The sequence below is a fragment of the Sparus aurata genome, chromosome 17, assembly GCF_900880675.1.
Source record: "Sparus aurata chromosome 17, fSpaAur1.1, whole genome shotgun sequence".
Classification (NCBI taxonomy): Eukaryota; Metazoa; Chordata; class Actinopteri; order Spariformes; family Sparidae; genus Sparus; species Sparus aurata.
Genome location: NC_044203.1, coordinates 24091396 through 24116141, shown reverse-complemented (window position 1 = coordinate 24116141; position 24746 = coordinate 24091396). Strand labels below are relative to the sequence as shown.

At 40.0% G+C, this 24746-nt stretch overlaps 2 protein-coding genes across 14 annotated transcripts in view; both read right to left on the bottom strand.

Moving 5' to 3' along the window:
* clcn1b (chloride channel, voltage-sensitive 1b) overlaps window positions 1-13210 on the bottom strand; it is a 30084-nt gene extending 16874 nt beyond the window's left edge. For 2 of the 4 annotated variants that reach the window (XM_030393090.1, XM_030393089.1), the window contains exon 1: window positions 5717-5791. In XM_030393090.1, the coding sequence (XP_030248950.1) occupies window positions 5717-5770 (54 nt within the window). In that variant the 5' untranslated portion in view covers window positions 5771-5791. Of the gene's footprint in view, window positions 1-665; window positions 708-5716; window positions 5792-12702 lie in introns of those variants that run through there. The other 2 variants (XM_030393091.1, XM_030393092.1) reach the window with 2 other exon arrangements.
* Window positions 13211-14254: 1044 nt separating this feature from the next.
* On the bottom strand, window positions 14255-23881 carry casp2 (caspase 2, apoptosis-related cysteine peptidase). Of its 10 annotated transcripts, none has more exons than XM_030395038.1 (13): window positions 23731-23881; window positions 23022-23185; window positions 21836-22006; window positions 21647-21721; window positions 21326-21475; window positions 21012-21081; window positions 20455-20546; window positions 19963-20145; window positions 19092-19220; window positions 18913-19003; window positions 17402-17602; window positions 16175-16284; window positions 14255-16082 (listed from the first exon to the last, which is right to left on the bottom strand). In XM_030395038.1, the coding sequence occupies exons 2-13, from the start codon at window positions 23169-23171 to the stop codon at window positions 15948-15950; spliced, it is 1557 nt and encodes a 518-aa protein (XP_030250898.1). In that variant the 5' UTR covers window positions 23172-23185; window positions 23731-23881; the 3' UTR covers window positions 14255-15947. The 10 variants fall into 10 exon arrangements, with proteins under 10 accessions (XP_030250898.1, XP_030250897.1, XP_030250896.1 ...); XM_030395037.1 differs by having other exon boundaries at window positions 23740-23881; XM_030395036.1 differs by having other exon boundaries at window positions 23744-23881.
* Between the last annotated feature and the right edge of the window lie 865 nt (window positions 23882-24746).

Genomic DNA, 24746 nt, shown 5'->3' with positions numbered 1-24746 from the left:
TGTAAAGGCTTAAAAGATAACATGCAAATATACTGAATAATTGAACCGAGTTTTGATCTCATCTTTTTCATCTTATCATTGCTTTTTACTGATCCATTAAATTTAATCTCACATTAACCTCTAATCTGCTGCACAACGGTGGGAAACCATGCATAAAATTCACATTTGAGCTGTGGTTCTTGTGGTTTTCAAGACCTCAACAAAAGAAAGTGAGTTTAATTATTATAAAGACATACCACACTTTTCAACTGCTTTGGAGTTCTGATTAAAAATGATTTATCCAACTCAATTGTGTTGGTAAATTATAAAATTTGATTTGGCAGTAATTAATAGTAATAGTAATAGTAAGTACTTGAGTATATTTAAAAAGAAATGTAACAATACATTAATATTCTGTACACCATATACACTATTTAATCTTTCAGTATACTCTTATAATGTATTTTAATCGGCATCTTTGTTTAAGAGACCACAAACTACAAACAGTCACACCTAATCTAGTTGCACAAACAACCCATTAAAGCCGTAAGTGGAAAAGAGAACTCGATCAAACATGGGAACAGATCCGTAAAAGTAACTGGTGGAGATCAAAGAAAAAAGACACAGAAGAGCACATCACCCTCCATCATCTGACCAGACGGACCCTTTGGTTTTGCTGTCTTTACCTGTTCCTCATCAGTTGTCTTAAGCATGATGTGTGAGCAGCTCTGTTCCTGTCCTGTCCTGTCTCCTGTCCTACACTGCAGATAACCTCACCACCACCACTGCTGCTGCACTACACATTAACACCAAAGCACTAATCCATCAACATCATCAAACAGGCGCTGGCACCAGACACCATCAAAAGCACGGACACGAGAGGAACCTGTGCACTGCCCACAGAGGGGGAAGGATTTGTTACCTAAATATTGTACTTCCCATGCAGTGTTTTCGCTGGTTACGTTTCACCATGGCAGGCCGCCACGGCAACATCTCTGCCACCATAGCAAAAAAAGAAAGAAAGCGAGAAAATCACAAAGGAAACCAAAACAATACACAACCAATCACCCGATCCTCTTACATAAGTGGTTGTTGTTGCTGTTCAACATGTTTGTTAATCTACCCGCAAGGCCTGATCCACCCCCCTCTTCCCCAAGGAGAGGAAGAGGGACGGAGTGAGAGGGTGAGAGATGTGCCCCATGACCAGATTTTCATACAACTAGAATCACGGCCTTGTGGTTCCATGCCTCTGCCAACCAGCTGAGTTGCAGTTTACATCCATGTCTTCTCCAGTGAGAGACATGCTGTCTTCACTTCTAGACTATTTCACAGAGGAGTACAGAAGACTGCTAGTTTTATCACGTGGTGCAACTGCAATCAACTGAAGCTCAGTTTCATTAAAACCAATGAGTTTATAGACAACTAGAATGCTTCAAATATGGATGTTGCTGCAAAAAAGCTACAAATTCCAAAACACAGATGTTTCAAACACATGTTGAATCCAGCAGCAGAGAAGATCTATACAATCACCATAGCTTCAAGGTGAACACCCAAGATTAGTGCCAAATGTGAAACATGGTCATAATCTCCCCTTCTGTTCTTGAGTTATGGCATTCAGTAAAGGCTTTTAGCAGAATATTATAATGTCAAAGTGAAGTTGATGCTTGATCTTTTGGACATTAAATGTCATCACTTCATCATTTTATTCTATTAGCCATTTCTGAGAAACGCTGTCACAATCAGTTCACAAATTCTTGAATTATAGCCTTTGACCTTCTACCCCCAAAATCTAATTAGGTCGTTCTTCAGTCAAGTGGATGTTTGTGGAAAATGCCAAGACATTTCTGTGAGGTGTTTCGGAGAAGTTTTGTTCATGAGAATGGTACAGACTTGACTGATCTTCACCTTTGACTACCAAAATCTAATTAATTCATCCCTAGGTCTAGGTGGACAGTTGTGCCAAAATTTGAAATTCACTCAAGTTGTCATAAGACATTGATATAGCAGACGGCCAGTCCACAATATGTCTCCAGCCATGGCTGTAGTATGGCTGCAATATTCTGGACAGCTGGATAGCCACTACAGGCCCATCTTTTAAGACGTACACATGCACAAATTTCACCACATTGTTTATATTGACAATGGAGCACAACAAAATGCCATAAATAATGAAAGCAAGATGTTTTTCACATTTGTTGTGTTGCTTTAATTAGGAATATTAACGATTAATCATTAATCACCATTAAGAATTTAACCAGTTACATAACAACATACATAAAATGTATTAATCGACAATCACAGATGGGCACAGATCGATCCAAAATGATCTTGTCACAATTTACAAATACTTGCTGCACATTTCAAGATAAAATACAAAATACTGGTGTGAGAAAACGTATTAGATCATTTTGACGTTTTAATCTATTTAATGTGTCAAACGTGTTTCATATTATTAATAATTAAGTAAGTTATTATGGACTGTTGAGGCAGCAAACTATCAATCAAAGAAATAGCTTAAAATATGCATCTCTAGTTTATTTATATGAAATGTTTTTGAAATGACTAACTTTATACATCTTTGACAATGTACCCATGGTTAGTGTATCTTTATGTATTATTCTAGCCAATAAGAGAGTCATAGAGTAAAATCCCTTTTGCTTTCATTTGGCTTATCTTTGATATATTGTAAATCTACTTTTATATAGCAGTAATTATATAGCATTTAATATTCCTTTTGTTAGCGTGGCAAGTTAGCAAGCTAGTCAATTTACTGTGAGGTTAGCTAACTTATGCTGTTAAATATGAATAATATTTAATATTACAACTGGTATGATAGAAATAATTTACAAAACTGTATCTACTTCTTACATTATACACTCTTCTAACATTGTCAAACTCACAGTTGTAAGATATCTTCTTCCACATTTTCCTTGTTCTCTCGTCAAGACCTGGCGCCTACGTTACCCACAATGCATCTCTGTACTTCAAACGCCCAGTTCGGTTGGAGATTCAGGTGTGTTATGCTAGCAGCGACTAATGAAAACATGATGAACGGACTTCTGAGGTTTGGTAAGCTTTCTAACAAAACACTAATAGATTTTATTAGTTTGAGACTTGTAGTTAATGAAACCAACTTGAATGACAGTTTATATATTTTTTTAATGGCAGTGACTTATTAAACTTCACGCAGCAGTAGCTTTCTAAGACCTGTAAACAGACTTCCCCTAACAGGACCTCCTCTAGCTAAAGACTCTCATGTCCGTCTTTTTTTTGTGGCAGTGTCTTTGTTTCCTCATATTTTATATGTTTACATTTCATGTATTTTTTTCTTTTGACTGTTGGACATATAACAAGAGTATGATAGCCTAGTAAAAATTTTAAAAATTATTAAGTTCTGTACTCTATTTTATTACACTGGCAATAGACAAGATTGAGCTTGGAGCCACTTTGTCTGCCAGTGGGCATGAAATGGCAGCCTGGCACCATTTTTAACACCATTTTCCCACTTCCATTATAGACTAATTTCTCTCTTTCCACTTTTTATTTATTACTGATTCAAACATTGTGCTTGAAGCCCAAGGCAAATGTGAAGTAGCCAGCTGCTGTAACAAGTAGCTGTTAGGCAGAACATTAATCATAGACTATTTTAATAATCAATCAATTGTGTAAATGCACTTAAAGTTTTAAAGGTCTCTCAATCAATACTCAGAAAGAGTCTTAAGTTGCCTGGAGTCAGTGGAGTTACAGTCTTCAAAGTTAAAGAAACACCATTGCGAATGAGAGTCTATCTACGTGACACAGAGGAGGTAATGTTCTAAAGTTGTATTTGCATTATGTTTAATCACGTTCGTCACCTTCCTTCCTTTCTCACCGACTCTTTATAGCCACAGGTGACCTTCTGAAATGCACCATGACCTTAAACAAAACTATGCATTTCTCTATGTTTTGGGATAATTGGTTACATGAATAACTTATCTAGTAATTTCTACTTACATTTTAATTCAGAAATGTTATATATCATGTCTTTAAGTTATTAATGAAGTATTGTTTATAATTGTAATTTTACAACTATCTGAAGATGTTACCTTGATCTTTAAGAAACTGTGACGGACCTAATGTCTTGTAGCAATAAACCAAGTTGCAACCGTAGTATACTGCCTTCTAAAGACCACTGAATTATCAAAAGGGGAGGGTGACAGAAAAAAAAGAGGCAAAAGACTGACAGCGTGAGACAGACACTGAAAGCTGCGATTCATTCACATCAGGTGACTTTGCTGTCTTCATCTCTCAACCTTATGTTTACATTTGTGTCACCGTGTAACCTTGTACACCCATCTGTGCCACGCAGGGCCAAAACATGACATCAACAACCACCATCGCCCCAACTTTCACACGCTTTTGAACGACTGCTGCCATTGTTTGACTCTCCAACTGTGGAATGACCTTCTCACTTGGAGTCAAGAACACCAGAGAATATTATCACCCACTCCCTACTCTTCTGCTCGCACTAATTTACTCTCAGCAAGATCCCCACTACCTCCCTTGGTGGCTTCTATTATTCTCCCGCACTTTTCTCTCTCTGCGGGCACATGAAAGTAGTCAGGCGTTACTGTACGGCTCTGACACTGGCACTGCTCATTAGTTCCTTGTGCTCTACTGTAACAACTCTTCTAATGTTGTGCTTATTGCCATCTCATGGGATGAAGAAAATGAAAAAAATGTGAACTAGTCCTCCCTTGGCTTTGTGAGGAATACAAATCCTGTATTAAATTATGCCGGCAAGCTGTCAAGAGCTTTGAATATATTCATAGATCTGCCCTTTACGAGCCAGCTTTAACAAGGTGATACTACTCTAAAACATGAGGAAAAAAGAGGTAAGAAAGAGCAAACAACAAAAATCACAAACAAGCCTGGAGAGAGAAAGAGAAGCAGAGCTTCAGTCACAGTGAGTGCGGCTAATAGATGGCGAGGTTGAAGGGCAGTGTGACATTGAGAGTTAATTAAAAAAATAATAGCACATTCCTGCGCCCCTCGTGAGAGGGAGTCAGCACTGCATATTCATAAATATCTGTGTGTGTTTGTGTGGCTTCTTAAGCATGCTAACTTTGTATTTGTGTCTGTTTATGAGCGTACTTAATTAATGTTTGTGTGCGTGTGTGTGTGTCTGTGTGTGTTTCTGTGTGTGTGTTGTGAGGCCTTACAACAATATAGTCCTGTCCTGTAGCACAAGGTTAATGATAAAATCTGACCCGCTCACTGACAGATACATCAGGAGATTACCCCTTCCAAAACCCTCCCTCCCAACCATCAGACTCGCACACAAGCACACACACATGCCTCCATATGAATACACTAATTAACCAGCATAATAACATTTCCATGCCTAGTCTGAACACTGTACAAGCTGTCATGTTCTAATTAAGGCATGTCGGCGCGTCCAAAAGAGAAAAATAAACTAAGCTGTAAACTCACATGTGTTATGCATGAGCCCACAGTTCAACTTTACGCAGAGTAATCCAGGAAAAAACAACGGTTGAGTCTCTTTCATGTGTTGTAAGGCTGGCTTGCATGTAATAACTTGTGCAACAACATGACATTTTGAATTTAAAATTAATAGACTGTAAGAGACTGTACAAGAGTTGCCTTCTTCTACATATTAGTCATAAATTCATATTTTCTTGGAAAAACTGTCCCAACAGTAAGAAAACACCTCATTATACAAGATAATAAACCTTACCAGAAATTGATCTATATTGAGAACTGTTTCAAAAGTGTTGATCCGCTCCCTCATCTTTCCAGCCGTTCCTCCTGCAGGCTGCTGCTCACTTTCTTGCGTGTCTTTAATATAGTGTAATCCCTTTCTGGATATCTTTGTCTTACATCTGTCCTTTGCTGTCTTTGTCAGTGTGATGGACACAGACTGTACCTGCTACCTGCCTGCAAACAGTATGGAGCTCAGTGACTGACAGGTATGGTTAGTGCAGCACACACACACGCGCGCGCACACACACACACACACACACACACACACACACACACACACACACACACACACACACACACACAGGGGAAAGCAGTAGAGGTTAACACAGACACTTGAGGCTTGACAATAAATTGTCAGCAGCTCTTAATTCAGAGGGGTAGATTCCCAGTCAGGCGGTTGATCCAGCAGATTCCTGCAGCAGGATCATAAATGATACCAGGCAGGCCGGACGCAAGCTTAAGGTATGAAAATAATACCTGCTGACTGAGTGGACGCCATAACCATGATATGGTGGATAATACTGACCTGTACTTTAAGTGCCTTCTGCATAGATGACATGCTTTACTAAAGCCTGACTGGGCCGCGGTACAGCAGTCAGTACCATGTTTTTTTGGCTAACATTTGTTTTGTACACAAATAAGTGTTTTAGATTGCTCAAATTTTGTTATAAAGGATTAAGTTAACGTTATGATGAAAAAGTTCACTGAGGCATGATTGTTTGCAGTAAGACAATATATTGAGGGTTTGGAGCACAAGGGGTGTAAGTGACATCTTGGGCGAAAATAAGTTTTATACATAATTTTAAAGGTCTCGATGACCTCTATCAAATGGTAAAAAAAATATGGTCCCAATAATAGTTACTTTTTAAAATAAAGGCTGAAAACAAAAAGGTGTAAGTGAAAAACTTCAACTGAGTTTGGAGCGAAATAGGCGTAAGTGCAGGTCAAGTGCATTTACGCCTTTAGTGCACTAAAGAATTCATACAAGTGTTGTTTTTAATCAAATAATTACAATCAATGAAAAATTTGTTTTAGCTCTCCTGTAAAATTCTGAAAAATGTCACTTGCACCCCTTGTGCTCCAAACCCTCATTAAACTGACATGAAAATTAAAATTCAAAAATACAAACAACTATGTCTTAAATTAAGGAAAAGTGAGAGCCAAAACACATTAGCCTGTATTCTTGACCTTTATTTTGTCAGGCCGTTCTCCATCTGCAGGACCTAAAATGGGTCACTGACTGTTCTGTTGTGACCCAGTAGTTCTGACATGGTTTCTGGGTCCAGGGTGCTGAAGATTTAATCTGAGAACTGTCTGGTTCAGTCAGTTTGGTGGATTGTAGTGTGAACTTTGTGTCTGTTGATACTTGAACACCTGCAACCTTATCCATTTCACCGCAGTGTAGCCAAACAGGGTGTAAATACAGTGTGTCTGTTTATGCCTTATCCTGCAATAGAATTGTGTCCTGTACAGGGTGGTTCCCTGGCTTCCACCTGGTGCATTTTGGGATACACTCCAACACCCCCATTAGTGACCCTTTTATTCCTTTATTAGAGTGAGCAGAGAGGTAACAAGATATGAGGTTAAAAAAAAAAAAAAAAAAAGGGGGAGTGACACGCAAGGTCTCATGTCAGACTCAAGCCAGGGATGATGTAATGCCTTTTCCACAACAGACATTTTGACTTGTCATAACAGAAAAGTGTCCCACTAAGAAAAAACAATAAACACGCATGATGCGAGGGCCCTCAAACCAAAATATTTACCACTTTATTTGCACACACACGATTAGATAAATTCAGATGATAAAAAAGGAGACTTGTCAAGAGAGTTCAAGAAACCATCAGGCCTATACAAAAGACACCCTAACAGAAAACACAACAACAACAACAACAACAACAAAACCTATAAAAGTTTATATTTGGGAAAATACAACTAAAATCAAACCCCCAAAAAACATCCACTAAACATCAGCTGAAAATGATCCAATAATAACATATAATTGCACACAAATGAATAGGATGAAAAAGAAAAACATATAGAAGAGGAAGATCGTACAAGAGAAAATTTGACTTCATGGAATAAACATGAAGTGTGATAATTACACCTGCGCTGTCCTGCTGTGAAGGGACAGTCTATGCGCCAGTCCGATACCACATTAATTATAAGAAACGGGACCGTGCTACTTCCTGCAGCATCCCGTACACCTTTATGCAACTCAGCAGATTGGAATGGGTGGTACTCTGTATCGGTGTTACACAAAATTCAGGTTTGGTACCAGGTAGGCTCGAACATGATCAGATTTTTAGATAACTCACATTGTCATGATAATATCGTAATTATGATAATGGTGTTATTTTGCAGAATCATGAAATTACAATCTACATTTCAATGCAACATTCAGAAACCTTGCAGTCATTTTTAAACCAAATTACTGGTGCTGGTATTGCTGGTTTAATCTACTTTATGCATTTGTAAATAATTACTTCATAACAAAAAACACATTTATGGGTCCATTTTGAACAACTTTCTGCAGTTTCTTGTGTATCTTTCGGCAAAGACAATTCTATTGCAATTCTAAGTGTGTTAAATTACCTAAGCCTTGAGATGCCTTTGGGAAATAAACTTTTGTTATGTATTCAGTTTAGCATTTCGTTTGTTTTCCCAATTGCACAGCCCTGTAAGGCAAAGAAGCATATTTAAAAACTCAGATTTTTCTGTCCTTTGCTTCCACAAACAGATTTTCTCGTCCATTCTTCCCCAAGCCGTCTCACCTCCGACTGAACTCGAGTGTGCAGCCTTTCACCTTTCTCCCTCACTCTCCCCCTGAAACTTTCCCTCTCACCACCCCCTTGTCCGATCCATCCAACCCCCACCACTGAGGTGAAACCTTACTCGTGGATAAATTTAGCAGCAGTGTGACCCAATGTTCACTGACACACTTCTCCGCACCTCTCCCTCTCTCACGCTGTTTATCTCTCTTTCGGCCCATCTCTCCCAGGAGGCCTGTTGTACAGACAGATGGAGGGCTTTAACCTTTACACAAAAACAATGACAAGTTATTGATGCTATTTTGCAACATTAACATGATGTTTCATCTTGTTACTATTGATGTAACGACTAATAGTTTAATTATTACATTATTGCCACCTCTGTAATTGAAAATACACACCAAGTGACTGCGATATCATATGAAATTTAATGGCTTAATCGTCTACATCCCTGTCATTCCAGTCTGCGCGACATTTGGCAGGTGAACACTATCCCTTTTAGTAGCCTGTAACATTTGAGACTTATGAGATCTATTTCACTGCTGTTGACATTCACACAGATTGAGACTCGTCTCCTCACACAACCTCGCTTTTAACCATCAAAAATAGTGTAACACACAACCAGCTGTATCAAAGCTAGCACAAACAAATAGTAGGGGCACACACACACCGCTATGTGTTCTCTGCCACCATGCTGGAGCATGTCTGTCAATGTGACACAAGCCCACAGAGGGTGCTTCCTCTTTGTTAAGGTCAAGGGTCAACGACAGCTGTGTGACTTGGAAGTAATTAACACAACTTTACAAACCCAGCAAGCAGTACTTTGGTGATTTGCAGGTCAGAACAATTCTAGACCTAGACGTCTTTGTTAAGGCCTTGTCCACACGTACCAAAACGATCTTTTTTTCCTCCGTCTTCCTCGGCATCGTTTCAAGAATATTTGCGTCCAGATAGATCCACTGAAAATGACTCAAAACACTGTAGTTCATATTCTAGGCCTATAGGTGGCTCTTGAAATTCACCAAAAACTGAGAAGAAGAGATGGAACATGTGCATAAAGCTTGCGCACTGTAAACAAACAGACAGTAGACAGAGAAACCAAACGAAACAAGAAGAAGATAAAAATGGCTAGTGCAAGGAAACCAGAATCGTTTGTGTGGACCGATAATGAGGTCGAACTGCTGCTGCGACTCACACGCGACTAGGCGAGTAAGTTGCAAGAAACACGAACACAAGCAGTAGTCCGCCATCTTTGTTGTTGTTGTTATGAGACGTCGCGGGGTTCACAGGTCGAAGGCTAGAGGTAGAGGGGTGGGGCGATGGCGTCATCGTTTCGGAAAGTATGTGGATTCGCCTTCCACATGAAAACGCTGCGTTTTCGGATTTTTCCACCCTGAGACCTGGTTTCAAAAAAGTGCGTTTTCAGGCGCTGCGTTTACAGGATCTGTGTGGACGATCAGCCAAAAACGATGCAAAAATGTGCGTTTACACAAAAGAGTGTTTCCGTGCGGATGGGCTCTAAAACTAAACTAAAATCGGTTTAAAGATAAAATCTTAATTGTATGGGTCCGTAGTTAATTTTTGAATAATTTCCTAATAGTTGCCAAGAAGTTTCGTGAGAACAGCTTTACAGTTAGGCCGTAATCATGGGAAAACAACATGTTAAATTCTTACACACCGAGTTTATTAAAAGTTATATACAAGTCTGTGACTGAAATGTTTCACCTTTATACCAGGTATGCATTAAATAAAACTTTGTTTGTACTAATTACAGACAATGTTCAACTGGTACACTCCAATTACTTACTAGTGTAACCGTCTTTTAGTCAGACAGTGCACATAGGGTCAGCTAAACATTCAAACTTTTAAAATTTAACTACAGACAAAAAACAATTCAACAAATGCAGAAAATAATGTTTTGATAATTAATGAATAATCAATTTATAGAATCTTGGGTTTGACAAAATTATGAAGAACAAACAGACCTGTTAAAATAAATCGTTGCCTGTTTTTCTTATCTTAACTTGTCCTTTTTTCTTTTGACTCATTTTTATTCAGTTTTTAGTTCTTCATTAATTAATTGTACAACCACATTTAATTTTGCAATCCTGTAATGTATAATGACAATACAGCCGGACCTTTAACTGAATTTTAAAGGAAAACACTTCAGTATGAGGCAGGCTTTCACTATGAGTAGAAAGGAAAGGTTTACCGTAAAAATTAATTCAGTTATTATCTGCTTACGCCTATGCGGATGGAGAGTCGGGTGAAGTTTTGAGGTTTTAAAATTTTGTAGCAAAAAATCATTGTGGCATTCTCTTAAACACCTGAAGACGAATGGGATTTGTGTTTTAAAAATATTAAATGGCTCCATTCAGCTTGTCCGGTGTATCCAAGTCTCTGGAAGCTTGAAATCCCAAATTGATAAAAGATGTTATTTACATTCTTTTTAAAGCCTAAATCTCCACTGTAGCTGTTATGTTAAAAGCGTAAGTAGTTTGGGATGGACACTAAGTCAACTGCACATTTTGCTGGACCGGCTGTATGTGTATTTTGTTTGTTTTTTTCAATTTCAAAACAAGTCCCCATCTGCTTTAGCTGTTTCGGAAATGCTGTAATGCTATTTTTCTCTGAGGCTCCACAAATGCTTTCTGCACTAAAAAAAAGTCAGCCGACTATTTGTCGGTGTGAGGGTGAATAGATAATGACGGAATTTAAATTTTTGGGGGAATTTATCATTTAAATGTTGTTATGCAAATGCAATTACTTAACGTAATCTAAACATCCATAATGCTTTCACTCTTACAAATCACAACAAATAAACAAATCAAAGCCCAGTTTTTACCTCACTAAATCAAAGGGCTTGCAGCATCAGTGTACATCTGTGAAGATTAAGCAAGCTAAACTATCAACCTGAATATATACAATATATATGCTGATCAATAAACAAATTATATTTGGATGATCTATTAACAACTCTACACATAAACTCCTCAAATCCTTCAAGGCTCTAATTTCCTCTCTCACAAACACACAGACGCCATCACCACTTTCACACCTGAGAGATGTGAGATGTTGAGACATTAAGCCTCTAAATAGTGTGGTTAATTGAGATTTCTTATTTATATCTGACCTGTGGGGCCCTCTGAGGGCTGGGAATTAGGGATTTGCTTTGGGCAATTGTCCATCGTCTTAGAGGAGAGGAAGAGAAGACCAAAAAGGCACTGTCAGTGCTCCTCCGCACTTTGTCAGTTGCTCAGGCTGCTTTAACACGTATATACACACCCCAGCTGCTCATGTATCTGTCATTCTCTCGTCTTATGATTCACATTCAGTTCTGCTGAAAATGCCCTTTAAAAAAAAACCTGAACACAATGCTTCAGGTCAACTGCTGAAAAAGTCAATGATGCTGTGAGTCATTAATGACCACAGAGCAACAGAAAGTCAGTGGCAGACATGATGCTCCTGGGAGGAATGACCATCGTTCTGGGTGAGCATTTAAACAGATGAACCAAAGGATATAGTGACATGACTTCATCTCAACGCGTACGTCTAACCTGTCTGCTCAGGTTTCCTGTATATTGGTATTTATATCCGCCAACACATGAAAACAGCAATGACTTTACAAGGCTGTAGCTTGAGGAGGTGACTGATAGGAGATAAGACGGGGTCACGAAGAAGATATGAAGCCAAAAACAATAAAGGCAAGACATTAAGTCGGAGACTGGTGTCAAAATAAATTATAAAATCCTTGTATTATTGCAGAGATGACTTTCCATTTATCGCTCTCACTCAGCATTTCATAGCGTGGGTGGTGTGAAAGCAGCAGAGACTGTGAATGTTTCAGGGCTGTACTAATAAACTTGACATTAAGTTGCAGAAATCTCGTTCAAGAAGTAACGAGAACAGAGGAGGTGAGAAAGCACTGCTGGTGGACGAGAAAGGATGCAGCAGGCGAAACATGTCTAGGAGATAAAAGTGGAATGAAAGTCTGGAAAGGTCAGGGTGAAAGAATGAGGGGAAAAAAAGGATGGTTGGAACAGACTAAGTGACAGTTGGGTAGATGGAGAGATGAGGGAGAGGCAGGTCGAGAGAAGTGAAGAGAAGAGAAGGGAAGGGAAAAGACATTTAAAGAGACGAATAGGACGGCAGACAGGCAGGCAGGTAAAGGAAGTTTTGGGAAAAGACCTACCAGGGTCTGTTGGTATCTCAGAGCCTTCCTTTGCGACGCATCTGCAGCCATTGACACGCTGTCACTGATCCAAAAATAACCCCGCTGGACACCCCAGCATTTCCAATGGCGTGGGCAACACCATACACAAACACACACACACACACACACTCTCTCGCTCACTTTTATGTACACACGCGTAGACTTCACACCAGGTCAAATAAACATCTTCTGAAGTTTCTCACTCTAATGTCATTCTCAAACGCACTCGTTACACACAGAAAATCAAAGAACGCAGATGACGTCCTTCCCGAACGCGTTCTTCTCCAGATGATCCAGAGGCTGCAAGCCATCCAGCTCCACTGCAGACCTGACAGACGCACGGACAGAGATCAGACAGGCGGACAAAGCAGAGCAAAGCCATCTGATGAGGCAGTGAAGGACGCAGCGCTTTCCTTTATTAGAACTGCAGACACCTAATAACACACACACGCGCACACACAACTTGTTGCCCTTAGCAGCACCCTCCCTGCCAGTCAGCCATTAGGTGTGTGTGCGTTTGGATGGACTGTGCTTGTTTGAAAGGGTGGGTGGGGGCAGGTGGTGGGGGTTGGAAGGGCACCCCCCCATAGGGCTGCCCCTGCAACGTGAGCAGGAAGGTGCACACGACACCCCTATGACAGCTCACACCTAATCAGCCAATGATGCAAGGCAATCCCCATAACGCTCACATGCTATGACAGTCCTCCCTCACAGGAAAAAAAAAGATCACACCAAATGCACACCCCCCCACATTAAGACACCCTCCCAGAAACCGCTGTGGAGCACTGTAAAGTGATCTCCATATTGCTTAACCTCCTCAGGAGGTTCAGATATCTAGAGGAGCTGCACAGGAAGGAAGCTAAGCGTAAATACGCCACACATCATTCGTTGAAAAGCTCACAGGCCTTCTGGTTAGACCACCACCCCTCCACACCCCCGGAGGAACAACATCCCACGCAGACAAGTTGATCTAAATGTCTGTAACTCGTCCTCTGGTTCCTCCTCTCAGGCTGATGAGACTGGTGGCCATTATGACAACCACAAAGACACACAGACACACGCAGATCCCCCTTAACCCCGCCCTGCTTTGTGGTCCACACGCCAGCGCATAACAGCCTAATCTCACAGCTACACCGGAGTCCAGCGAGAAATGTGTTACTCTGAACGCCGGCGTGTGTGTGTATATGTGTGTGTCAAATGAGAATGACTGTGGACAGCTGGCCGGGCCTCTATCTGATACACTAAGAACATTATCACTGGGCGACGGGCAGTGTGAGAGATACATACGTCCCAGTCACAGCATGGAGAGACCTGAGCGCAGCAAAATATTGGGGAGCCAGTTATACTATACCTGAGAACGGAGAGGACAAGCTGTACGCCGGGAACAACACACACAAACACAGCAACAAGGAGGATCAAATAAAATGGAGCATGCACAGGAGCAACATTCGTGCAGAGGCACTCTCTATGCAGGAGTACGCTTAAACCAAACGTATGCACATACAGATGGAAGAACACAACCAAAAGCTTGTCTTGTTTAAAAAGCATGGCCCGTTTATTGTATAGAACATTTGGCAGTCATTTGACAGAAACAAAATCCCTCTCAGCACCCCCAACACTTGGCAGCAGACAGCAATCCTCAAAACGTCTCACCTTGCAGTAGAGTTACCCTTTTATAGCACTCCAAAGTTTTCATATATTAAATCATATTTCTTCATTACAAAAAAACAAAGGGATTAGAGGAGTAAGCACCTTCCAGACCAGGGCAAACTTTCCTACAAGTATCTCAAACACAGCTTAAAAGCATCTTTGTTTACAGATGGTTAACAATCAATACTGTTTCAACCACATATTCTGTTTTCTTCATTACAACACTCTCGTAACTAAACACACTTTGCCTGGTCAGGGCCTTTCTGGGAAACATCAATGCTCACACAGCCTTGAGAAATTGATTTCTCTGTGTGTGGGGTTGCCAAAGCGACACAATATATTGTAAGAGCTTCATGGTCATAAATTCATTAAACAGATCATCGTCACACGGCACAGGCTGCTGGAGAAAATTGCATATCATTTATGGAAGACATAGGAAAGACATCTTTTATCCTTACTGTATCAGATACAGTAAAATAACACAGAAACTGTAGGAGGACTAACTAAATGTGCACCTCCCACATAGAGCGAAACACTATTAGCAGTCAGAGTTAGCATAAAGGTCATAGTTCATACTTTAGGTGTATGACCCGTAAGTAGCACCACATTCCCCTGGCAGCCCACCACCAGGACAGGAGGACACACAGTAACATAGCTGATATGAAGTGAAATTTACACTGAGTGCCTTCAGGATATTTAAAGTAAAAAACTGAAGTTTCCTGGATTTTACAAATTAAAGCAGAATGAAACTGAAACAATGCAGGATCTTGATTTGAAGCTGCCCTGTAGGTGTCTTTGCTCTTCATAAGGCAAACTGTGAGAAAAAAATGTGAACTTCACCAATGAGAAGCTGCAAAGATTCATCGCGGTAACTGACTATAATTAAAATAAAAAGCTGTCTGCAATCATGGCAGCAAATATCATTTTAAATTGCAGGAGATATGAATCATATCTCAGAAAGACAGAAGATGAAATGCATTTGTCTCTGCTGTGCTGCCCCCTGCCTGTCACTATACTAAAAACAAGAGACGGACACAACTCATAACAAACATTATATACAAATAAAAAGGAATGGGCTTGAAAATCCTTATAAAACAATTTCATACAAAATAAAGCCACAAAAATAGATCTGTGTACAAAATACATTTTAAAAAGCGAGTGAAACCTCAAAGTAGCTGTGCAGTAGGAAAAACAAAAATAATACTATTCTGTTTTTGACTACAAAAGATTAACATCTAAACCCTCTAACTGGCATAGACACAGACACACAGATACATGAGTAAATTACTAATACGTCGGCCATTTCCGAGTACATGTAGATTACCATAAGCTCGCTCCTTCTTCCTTTCCAAAATTTGTGTGTATGTCTGTGGGTTTGAGGGGGCAGTATTTACACAAAAAAATTAATGAATAAATCCTCTGTTTGGATGTGAAGTTGTAACAGGGGAATGTGTAAGTGTGTGGCAGTAATTGGAGTGGAATGAGCAGTTGTGCGCCCTTTATTGAGAGGGTTAGGCCTCGATGCAAGGAATGGTCTGTGTTTGTTTTTAATATGCGTATGTGCGTATTGCAAATCAATATTGGTGCTGGTACTTGGGGAAAAGGAAAAGGTCTTTGCACAATGAGCTGGTAAACTCTGACATCTCTTTGCACCGATGGTGAGCTGTGCCGGGAGCATAACCTTCCCGCTCCTTAATACGCCCGTTGACCTGGAGACGGAGAAAAAAAAGACAGGAGGATTATACTTGTGTTTTAAAGTAACTGTCAATGCAGTAAAAGTAAGTACAGGATATTTGCTCACCTGCACCAGGATGTCTGCAAGGTGTTTGTCTCTGGCATGGAGGCGAAGCGTTGTGTTGATTTCTTGGATGAACCAGGATCCTCTCTTGGTGTTGCGCATGGCTGCTGTGCCTTGAGGAGGAAGCGGTCAAACAATAAAAGCTTAATACAGCGAGATGAGATGCATGGAGACAGAGCTAAGGTGGTGTCTGGTATTTACATAACTGGAAACAGAAACTGTGAGTCACAAAACAATGTTAACATCTAAAGCTGAAATAACTGTGATGGAAAAGTAGTCAAAGTACACTCAAACCGAAGTGGGTGAAGGTAGAGGTCAAAGAAAACTCCAGTACTCCACTGATCTAGCAATCGCACTTCTACAACTAGAACCACTACAAAAGTTCACTAAAAGTACGAAAATTGATGCAGAAGAACCAGAGAAATCTTTTCTGGTCAAACATATCCCAAACATTACAGCAGGGGATTCAGGTGTGCTGTGCTAGTAACTACAAATGTATTCCTGAGACATTAGCTTCAAGCAGAGACGAGGAGCTTGAAAACTAAAAGCCTGACCGATTTTTCGGGCTGTTGTCAATAACGATAAACAATAAAGTGAAAACATACAGGCTGATATGATACATCTGTAACAGGCCAATATCGGCAAACTAATATCTCAGTTACGCTCTAAAAGATCATGAAAAAAATTTAAATTAAAAATGCCCATCATAATTCCCCTGAGCCCAAAGTTGCGTCTTTAAATTGCTACTTTATCCAACCAACAGCCCAAAACCCATAAATGACACAGAAAGGCAAGAAATCCTTTAAGAGGCTGAAACCAGCAAATGTTTGACATTTTCACTCAATAAATGACTGAAAGAAGCACCCACATATGCAAAAGTATTTCCCAACACCAATAAACAGACTCTAGTGTGTAAAATCACTGGACTTCCCCTATAAAGCCACCACTATGATCCATTTTGGTTTTGCTGCAGTTATTTGCTGGAAAAGCTGCATGCATTACGGGTACAAAGCAAGAGCACATTAAGCCACAGTTGGATGCAGCATTGGAAAAAAGACAGGTGGTCCACACACTGATTTGTTTTTTGCTTGTTAAAATGTTGCTGCCGTACATCTCTACTGTTGCATTCATTTCCCCACACATTCCTTTTCACAAATCTGTTACACCTCAGTTAAATAACACTAATTCCCTTATTAGTCCACCCCGTAATAGCAAAAGGGACAAACTTACAAATTCTCTGACCTTTGAGAGATGCGTAGCCACAGATCATGTCAGACCGCTGGGGCAGTTTAATTCTGGGCCGGCCCATGTCCCCTCTCTGTCTGGAGTCTGCATCCCCCTGTCCTTCCCTGCCAGCATCCCGCTGTTCACAGCTGGGTGAGCAGGTCCTTGCTGGCCCATCTATCTGCTCCACGCCACAGTCCATCTCCTCTGGAAGACAAGGCGGTTTCAAATTAACCTCAAACATCCATCAGTCTTCTTAACATCTGGATGAAAAGCCAGAGCTGCAGCACTTGAGCTTGGTTTTGTTCTACTTCAGGAGTAAAGCTAAAGTCAATTTGTTTTGGACAGATTTAAAGCCTCGATTCTTGAAGCAATATCTGAAAAGACCATCATTTGTTTGCATGAGCCTCAATTAAAAAGCCTCAGTTTATTCCATTCCTCACCTTTTTTAATTTATTTAGAAACCAAATCATTAACCTGCATAATTTTTGGCAGGATTTTCATGCATACTGGAACAGACTAATTATTGGTTTTGACTGAAGCTATTTGCAGAAGCAGAGGCCAACTTCATCTAATGGCCTTTCATCAGCACACCTGTGGTGGAGCGAGGGAGCGTGTGACAGTAATTAAGATTGCTCCTGAGGGGTCTGGATTTGTCAGGGGCATCATCAGCCATGTAGTCAGATCGTAACCTCCATCACAGAGACTGACTAATTAGCTGGGAGCCAGATTAGTCACAGATTAAATACATGTTTATGGACCATTATTGTACTACTCTGAATTCAATTTTTCTTATGTCTACAACAGAACATTGAAATTTTACCAGCTGGAGCTGTGGTGCTGATGGATAGCTGTGATGCTGTATGCAGTAGCTAGGAAGGTGACGGCAGACAACATGTGGAGCGACAAGCTGTCTTCTCCTTTTTTACTCTCAATCTTAGAATAAAAGGTTTTATTATGTTACACAGATTTTGATAGGGATGTCCCGATCAGGTTTTTTTTTACCCCGATCCCGATCCGAGTCCTTTAATATTTAGTATCTGCCAATACCGAGTCCCAATCCGATACTTAGCCTTAACTAATATTTTCCTAGATAATACAGCTGCATTAAGAAAAAAGTACCTGCATCCAAGCTGTTCCTTGATAGGTTTTCTTATTTTGTTGAAAAATGCCCAGATCGGCCCCCCGATCCCGATCCTACAGATCGGATCGGGACATCCCTAGATTTTGACAATTAAAGAAAAGGCTAGTCTAGCACACATTCTTAGCCATTTTAACAATAATATACTCGGGTAAGTCCAAATACTCAGCAAATAATGATGGAACCTAAATCAACTGAATTTATTTATATATAGATTAGCATATCGGCTGGCTATTGTAAGAAGACTATAGGTTTGCAGATATTGATATTATTGATTGATTGTTTTCCTAATTCATTCACATTTCAATGAGTGTGGGGTGCACAATAAGACAGCCTTGAAGTTTCGGTGTGTTATGCTAGTCACAGAGAACCTTACCTCCTCTGCATGCCTGGATGAAAAACATCTTCGGCTTGTTCTGTAGCAGCGGACAGTGCGAATTGTCAAAGGCCTCAAACACCCAGTCCAACTGAAATTGAGTAAGTGACACACAAATTAGGGGTCTTATCTTCACCCTTGAATGGCATTACACACATCATGGCATCACCCAAACACACCTGCAGGAGCTGTCCATCTGTGCCATATATAGCTCCTTCCACGCCGTGGGAGAGCAGACACACCACACAACTGTCCACTGTCCGGTGTTCTGGTCGTCGACAAAAGTTCTCAATGCAAGTCCTCATGCCCTACACAAAGAATGAGGAGTTAGGAAACCAGCAGTTAACACATATGAGCAAGTGTCCGAGGCTTTCCCAGTCTGTGTTTGCAAGTTGCTATTTTATACTGAAGAGGTTGGTAAGGGAATGTTGTTATATATGACCCTTACTCCAAAAAAAGTTGTAACGCTGAACGCTGTAAGCATTTGCAAACTGTGTTTAAGAAATTGGTTTATTACAAATTCCTCCTGAGCCCACATAGTAACATCCTATCAACAATCGTGTTTCACAAAGTGAAACCTGTTTACCTGTGGAATGTTCCAAGCAGGTGTTTTTTGAGCATTCCTAATTCCTCAACATGTTTGGAACATGTTGCTGCCACCAAAATCAGAGGTAGAATTATTCAGTGTATTTTCTTTGAACTGATTTTAATTAAGTATATTTCGAACAGGATAAGCAAATTACCACATTGTTTAATTTGATTCACACAACGTCCCATATTTTATGAGTTAGGGATGTAGAACATGCTTATTCTTTTTTTAGAATACGCTAAATGACTGAGATGTTAAATGTGTTTTCTTTGTGATAACACACTGAATGGCACTGAAAATGGGGAGTGAGCGAAACAAAACTTCCAAACAAATCAAGGGTCAAAAGGTTGTCCCTCTCACTTTAAGAACTTCCTTTTCCTAGCTTTGTCAGCTAAATAAAACAGATGGGGTTTTTTTGCATTTCAAACCCCCTGTAAATACAAAGTATGCGTGTTTGCTACCTGAGCACTGAGGTCTCTGTGGACTGTAACAAGGTAGTCCAGCTCTGTGAAGACCTTCCTGAGGACCTCGTCATCCACCTCACCTCCCTTCCTTGGATCAAGGTCAGGTGCAGCACAAGGATCAAAGGTCACGTTACTAATCACCAAAGCAAAACCACGAGGGGATGAATTCATTCTGTAAGACTGGAGTGGAAGAAGAGAAACACAAAAAAGCATTGTGAGGAAACAGAAAAGGAAGAGAAAAAAATATTCTATAGGGGTTTAATACTTTGTTTGCATACATTACATTATACCATAATAACTGTACTATTAGTAATTATTAATATAATTTATAATCACCATATTTTACTGCATTTAATGCTCTACATCAACTCATATCTAGATAGGTGATATGAAGACACTGAAGTATTTCTCAAGAGGTCACAGATAAAACATAACGTAGTTTGTTGCCGCAAACCGGCTGAGCTGACATCTTGAAGAGAATTATTTTACCTGCTGGCAGTGAGAGAGGTAAAAATCAGGTGTGCATGGGAGCACAGGGGTGTTGATGGGACTGTCTGCATCCAGACTAAACTCCATGGACTCTGGCGCACACACACACAGACACACACATACACAGAACCACAGTGTTAAACTCTGCTTGATAAGTGCTGAATTGCTGATGCAAAGTTTTCACATCACTGCTTGCCCACCAGCCATTGTGCGACAACAAACTTTGTACTACAATGCTGTGAATGAGTCACTCTTGGGGCGTGGTGCCTGCAGGTACAGACAGAAGCCAAATACTAGAGCAGCTATATTCCTACACTTCCCTCAGTATCTCAGTGATACAATTACATAATAAACAATTCACACAGACTGAACTCTCTCGAGCTGCTGAGGGTTTTGTTTTGTGTTGAAGTATATTCAATTACATGTCTGTTTATACTGGACAAGAGATAAACACTTCTCCCGACAACAACCCTTGTCTCCACGGAAACAAGAAAAATATTGACAACAAGAGAAATCCATTTTACCCTGAATGCAGGCCACACTACAATGCCACTCACCATGTGTCCTTGCTTTCTTGGCAGCAATTCCTTCTTGTGTGGAAAGTGGAAGAGAAGAGTCCACAAACCTCTGAAATTCAAAATCAGGCACTAATGATTAATGACAAAACATCAGCTTCCTAACACAAACAACTGAAGACAGATAATGAAGGATTTTGTTTTTTGTTGTCAGCAGCAGCCGCTGTTATTTGTTGAGAGAATATGTGAATTAGAATCATAACTTAACTATTAAAGAATCTTCTGCCTGTTTAGTGACTACCTCAGCAGGCCATCTGGCTGTCTAACAAAAGATGGATGCGATTTGTGAGCCTCACATCTGTCTTCTTATCTCTTCCTCTTTTCTTTGTCCTCTGTCTCTCCCCCTGACTGGGACCATCTGAGGCTCGGCCTGGGCATGATGAGGTGCTGCTCATCTTGCTCTTTTCTTCTCTGTCTACTGAGGATGTCTGCAGACACCCATGTAACTGAAGCAGACCATTATCTGAGATGTGTGATTTTTTTCTATGGACAATAGAGCTGACGATTGTGAAGCTTCCTTAAAAAATTGTGATAAAAAATTGTCAAGCTAGCTTTTGTTTCACAAAAGTCTCCAAAAGCGGTAATTCTGGTTGAGGGATTATAAGCACTCTCCTTACCTCTATCATCTTTTCAGTTGCCTGCATGACTAGTTGCTCTACCTCTCCCTCTGGCTCTTCCTCAGGCTGAATACTCTATGAGCAGAAAACAGTCCAAGAACTGCACCAAGTCTGGTAATAATCTGCTGTGTATACTGTAGCTTTCTGGTGTGTGTGTATGTGGTGATGTTTGATTAACTGCACACTCACCTCTACACGTGTTTCTCTGCCATCTCTTTCTGGTGATTGTGTGAGCAGATCATACAGGTGCTGCTGCTCAGTTTCCAGCAGAGCTGAGCAGAAGCTGCTAAAGGCTTTCGGCCCTCGCTTTGGTAAAAGTAGTAGTAAGCGCCAGCTTCGTTTCTGAGATGTTTGTTCAGCCTACAGTCGAAGAGATCAGATCAAAAAAATTAGGATCCCTGACAAAGATTAAATCTAATTGTATATTTGATTTACTACTGTTGACTCTCCACAGTAGACTGACACCACAGTTTGTCTAAACACTAAAACAGTGTTTACTTAGGCACTGGTTGTTTCAAGACAAATCCCAGGTGGCAATCAGTAATGTCAGCCAGGGAGAAACTAATGCATTTACATGGAATACCTTAAAAACTGAATGCTTCATTGTTGGCAATTTGGGCTGTTTATACATTTAGCCATGTTAATTCATATGAGACTAACCTCAAATTCACCTCTTACTTACTGCTAGGAATAACCCAGCGGTTACCAATCTGTTTGGCTAGCTTAAAAATAAGCAATGTCTACATGTAACTCATAAATTCAAAATGTTAAATCTTTAGTGTAAAAATTAATGGCAAGTTGTCCTGTGTGTTGAATTCAAAATATGATTAAAGGCTGAGAGAAGTTTAAGTATCGGGTGTTTTATGAAATATATAAACTTCCTTATAAGTTCCTTATAATCATATTTTGAAATGAGAGTTATCATGGGACCTGTAAGGTGTTTTGATTCCAAGAGAGTGAGTCAATATTTCATGACTCTTGGTGGTGTGAATTTTACACAGACTGAAAAGATTTTAGTGAGCCATAGCTGTATCCTTCCTTTGAACATTTTAACTTCAGAACTGTTATGCTTTCTGTGAGTTTGGCCTTGTGCCAGGTTTATACATTGTTTCACCTCAGTTTGTTTCAAAAATATACTGTAATTCCTGCACTTTGCCTTTTTGTAAGTATTTTGTACGCTTCAGTTACACAGATATTGAGATGTGTTGTTCGATTTTTGTCCTGTAATAAATCAATTGCAACCAACTGCTGTATGGTGATACTATCGTGGGCAATCGTATAGTTAAACTGCTTATTACCTAAATACAACTATGGCTCAACACAAACTTTTAATCCTAAATGAAACCACATGCACATCTCCTTGTTGTTGACATACCATGATGCCCTCTGCCATGCTCTCTGTTAGGATGTCGTCTGCCTGTAAGGACTGAATGAGCAGCTCATCCACCACCAGCTGCTTGCAGAGAACGGCAGAGCGTCTCCGCAGAGCCCGTCTGTCCTGCTCCAGCATGCCGCACTCCAACATTTTGCTCCAACAGCCTGGGAATCGGACAGATAACAAGACACATGAACCTCCATAACTATAAAATGGAGATTCAACCACAGTATAACAGGTGCTGTCATGAACTTCAGGTACTGTCCTGAACTTCAGCTGTCTTAACTCACAACAACACTGTGTTGTCGTTTTAACTTCATTCTTCAGGCAGCAACGACACAGTATTACACTTCACTGTTACTGGGCTTTCTTAATCGGAAATGTCGTTAAATATTTAACGTTATACATCAGAGTACTTATGAATCAAGGTTATCATGAAGCCATTAAAAGTACAAACACAATAAATGCTACCTGAACAACGCAGGTGTCTACAAAGAAAAGGTTAATCAATACTTCTGCGAAGGCAATTATTAAATGTGCAGTTCTGTTTTAATTATTTTAACACAGCGTCATGCAAGAGACCAAAGTTGGGATACATTTAACTACTGATACACGTTGATGGCTAATAACCAATGCTAACTAGCTAGCTAGCATGCTTCGGTTTGCCTTTTTTTTCCTCCCCTGCATTTAAGTGTGCGATTTTTAATACCTGTCTAACCTACTTATCGCCGTTCCTTTGTTTCTGGAACACAACACCAAACCGCCCAGAAGAACCACAGAGAAATGTCGACGCGTTTCCCCCTATTTCACACAAATTAACAACATCCCGTACTCACTCCACAAACCAACTTCCGCGGGGTATGCACTGCTGCTATAGGAGGGGCGGGGCTACACGAATCGTTGTTTTGTATTCCGGCCAATGAGAGCTGAAGAAATCTCGACTGGCGTTCCAAGCCTCCAATCAGCTGGTATCTTTCAGACAGGCGCCACCCAAGTTGAAACTACTGTAAATAGTGGATTGAAGGGCATTTTGAATTTGAATCTGTGGTCTGTAAATAAGTAGCCAATTGATAAGGAGCGCTTTGAAGATGAAAACAAACAGTTAACTGTATAGACTTAGTGGAGAACCATTTAAATCGAACATGGTGGCCTGTTATTGGTGGAAAAGAAAGAAATGAATGGGAGTCAACATAAACAGATTCCCATTCTTAATAAGTTTTCAAAATCATTTGATTAACATATGTAATTAACATTGTATGAAGGCAAAATTGTATTTTATTCAATTACTTAACTTGAGTAACATTTGGGGGTATTTGTACTTTACTCCAGTACTTCTATTGTTGTTTTATACTTCTATTGCAGATAAATATTGTGCATTTATTTCAGCTATTTGACAGATATATTTGTTGTTACTTTATTATAGATTAAACTACCCAACAGAATAGAGAGTAGTGGGCTTACACATTTATCATCAGTAATAACCATCTAATCTTATATAATAATACAATTCTGACAATTCTGTAATATTTTTCTGTTCACACGCATTGAATTTTTAGACATGTCAATTGTGTGTTTCTGAAACCTTGAATATCAGCTTTATAAATGATCAAAAACAAGTTTAAATACAGACATCATAGGAAATGGAAACAAACAGCGAACTAAGTTGCAGCAGTGAGGGTCTGCTGCTGAGACAAAAAAACTTACAAGTAAAACTAAAAGTGTTAA

Excerpts from the sequence above, each read along its gene's own strand:
- casp2 (XM_030395038.1), bottom strand. The coding sequence starts at position 23,171 with ATGTTGGAGTGCGGCATGCTGGAGCAGGACAGACGGGCTCTGCGGAGA. Across the intron at positions 20,146-20,454 it reads ACCTCTCTCACTGCCAGCAG|TCTTACAGAATGAATTCATC; the intron begins GTAAAATAATTC and ends CTTCCACTCCAG. Across the intron at positions 16,285-17,401 it reads TCTCAAAGGTCAGAGAATTT|GCACAGCAGCCATGCGCAAC; the intron begins GTAAGTTTGTCC and ends TTCCTCCTCAAG.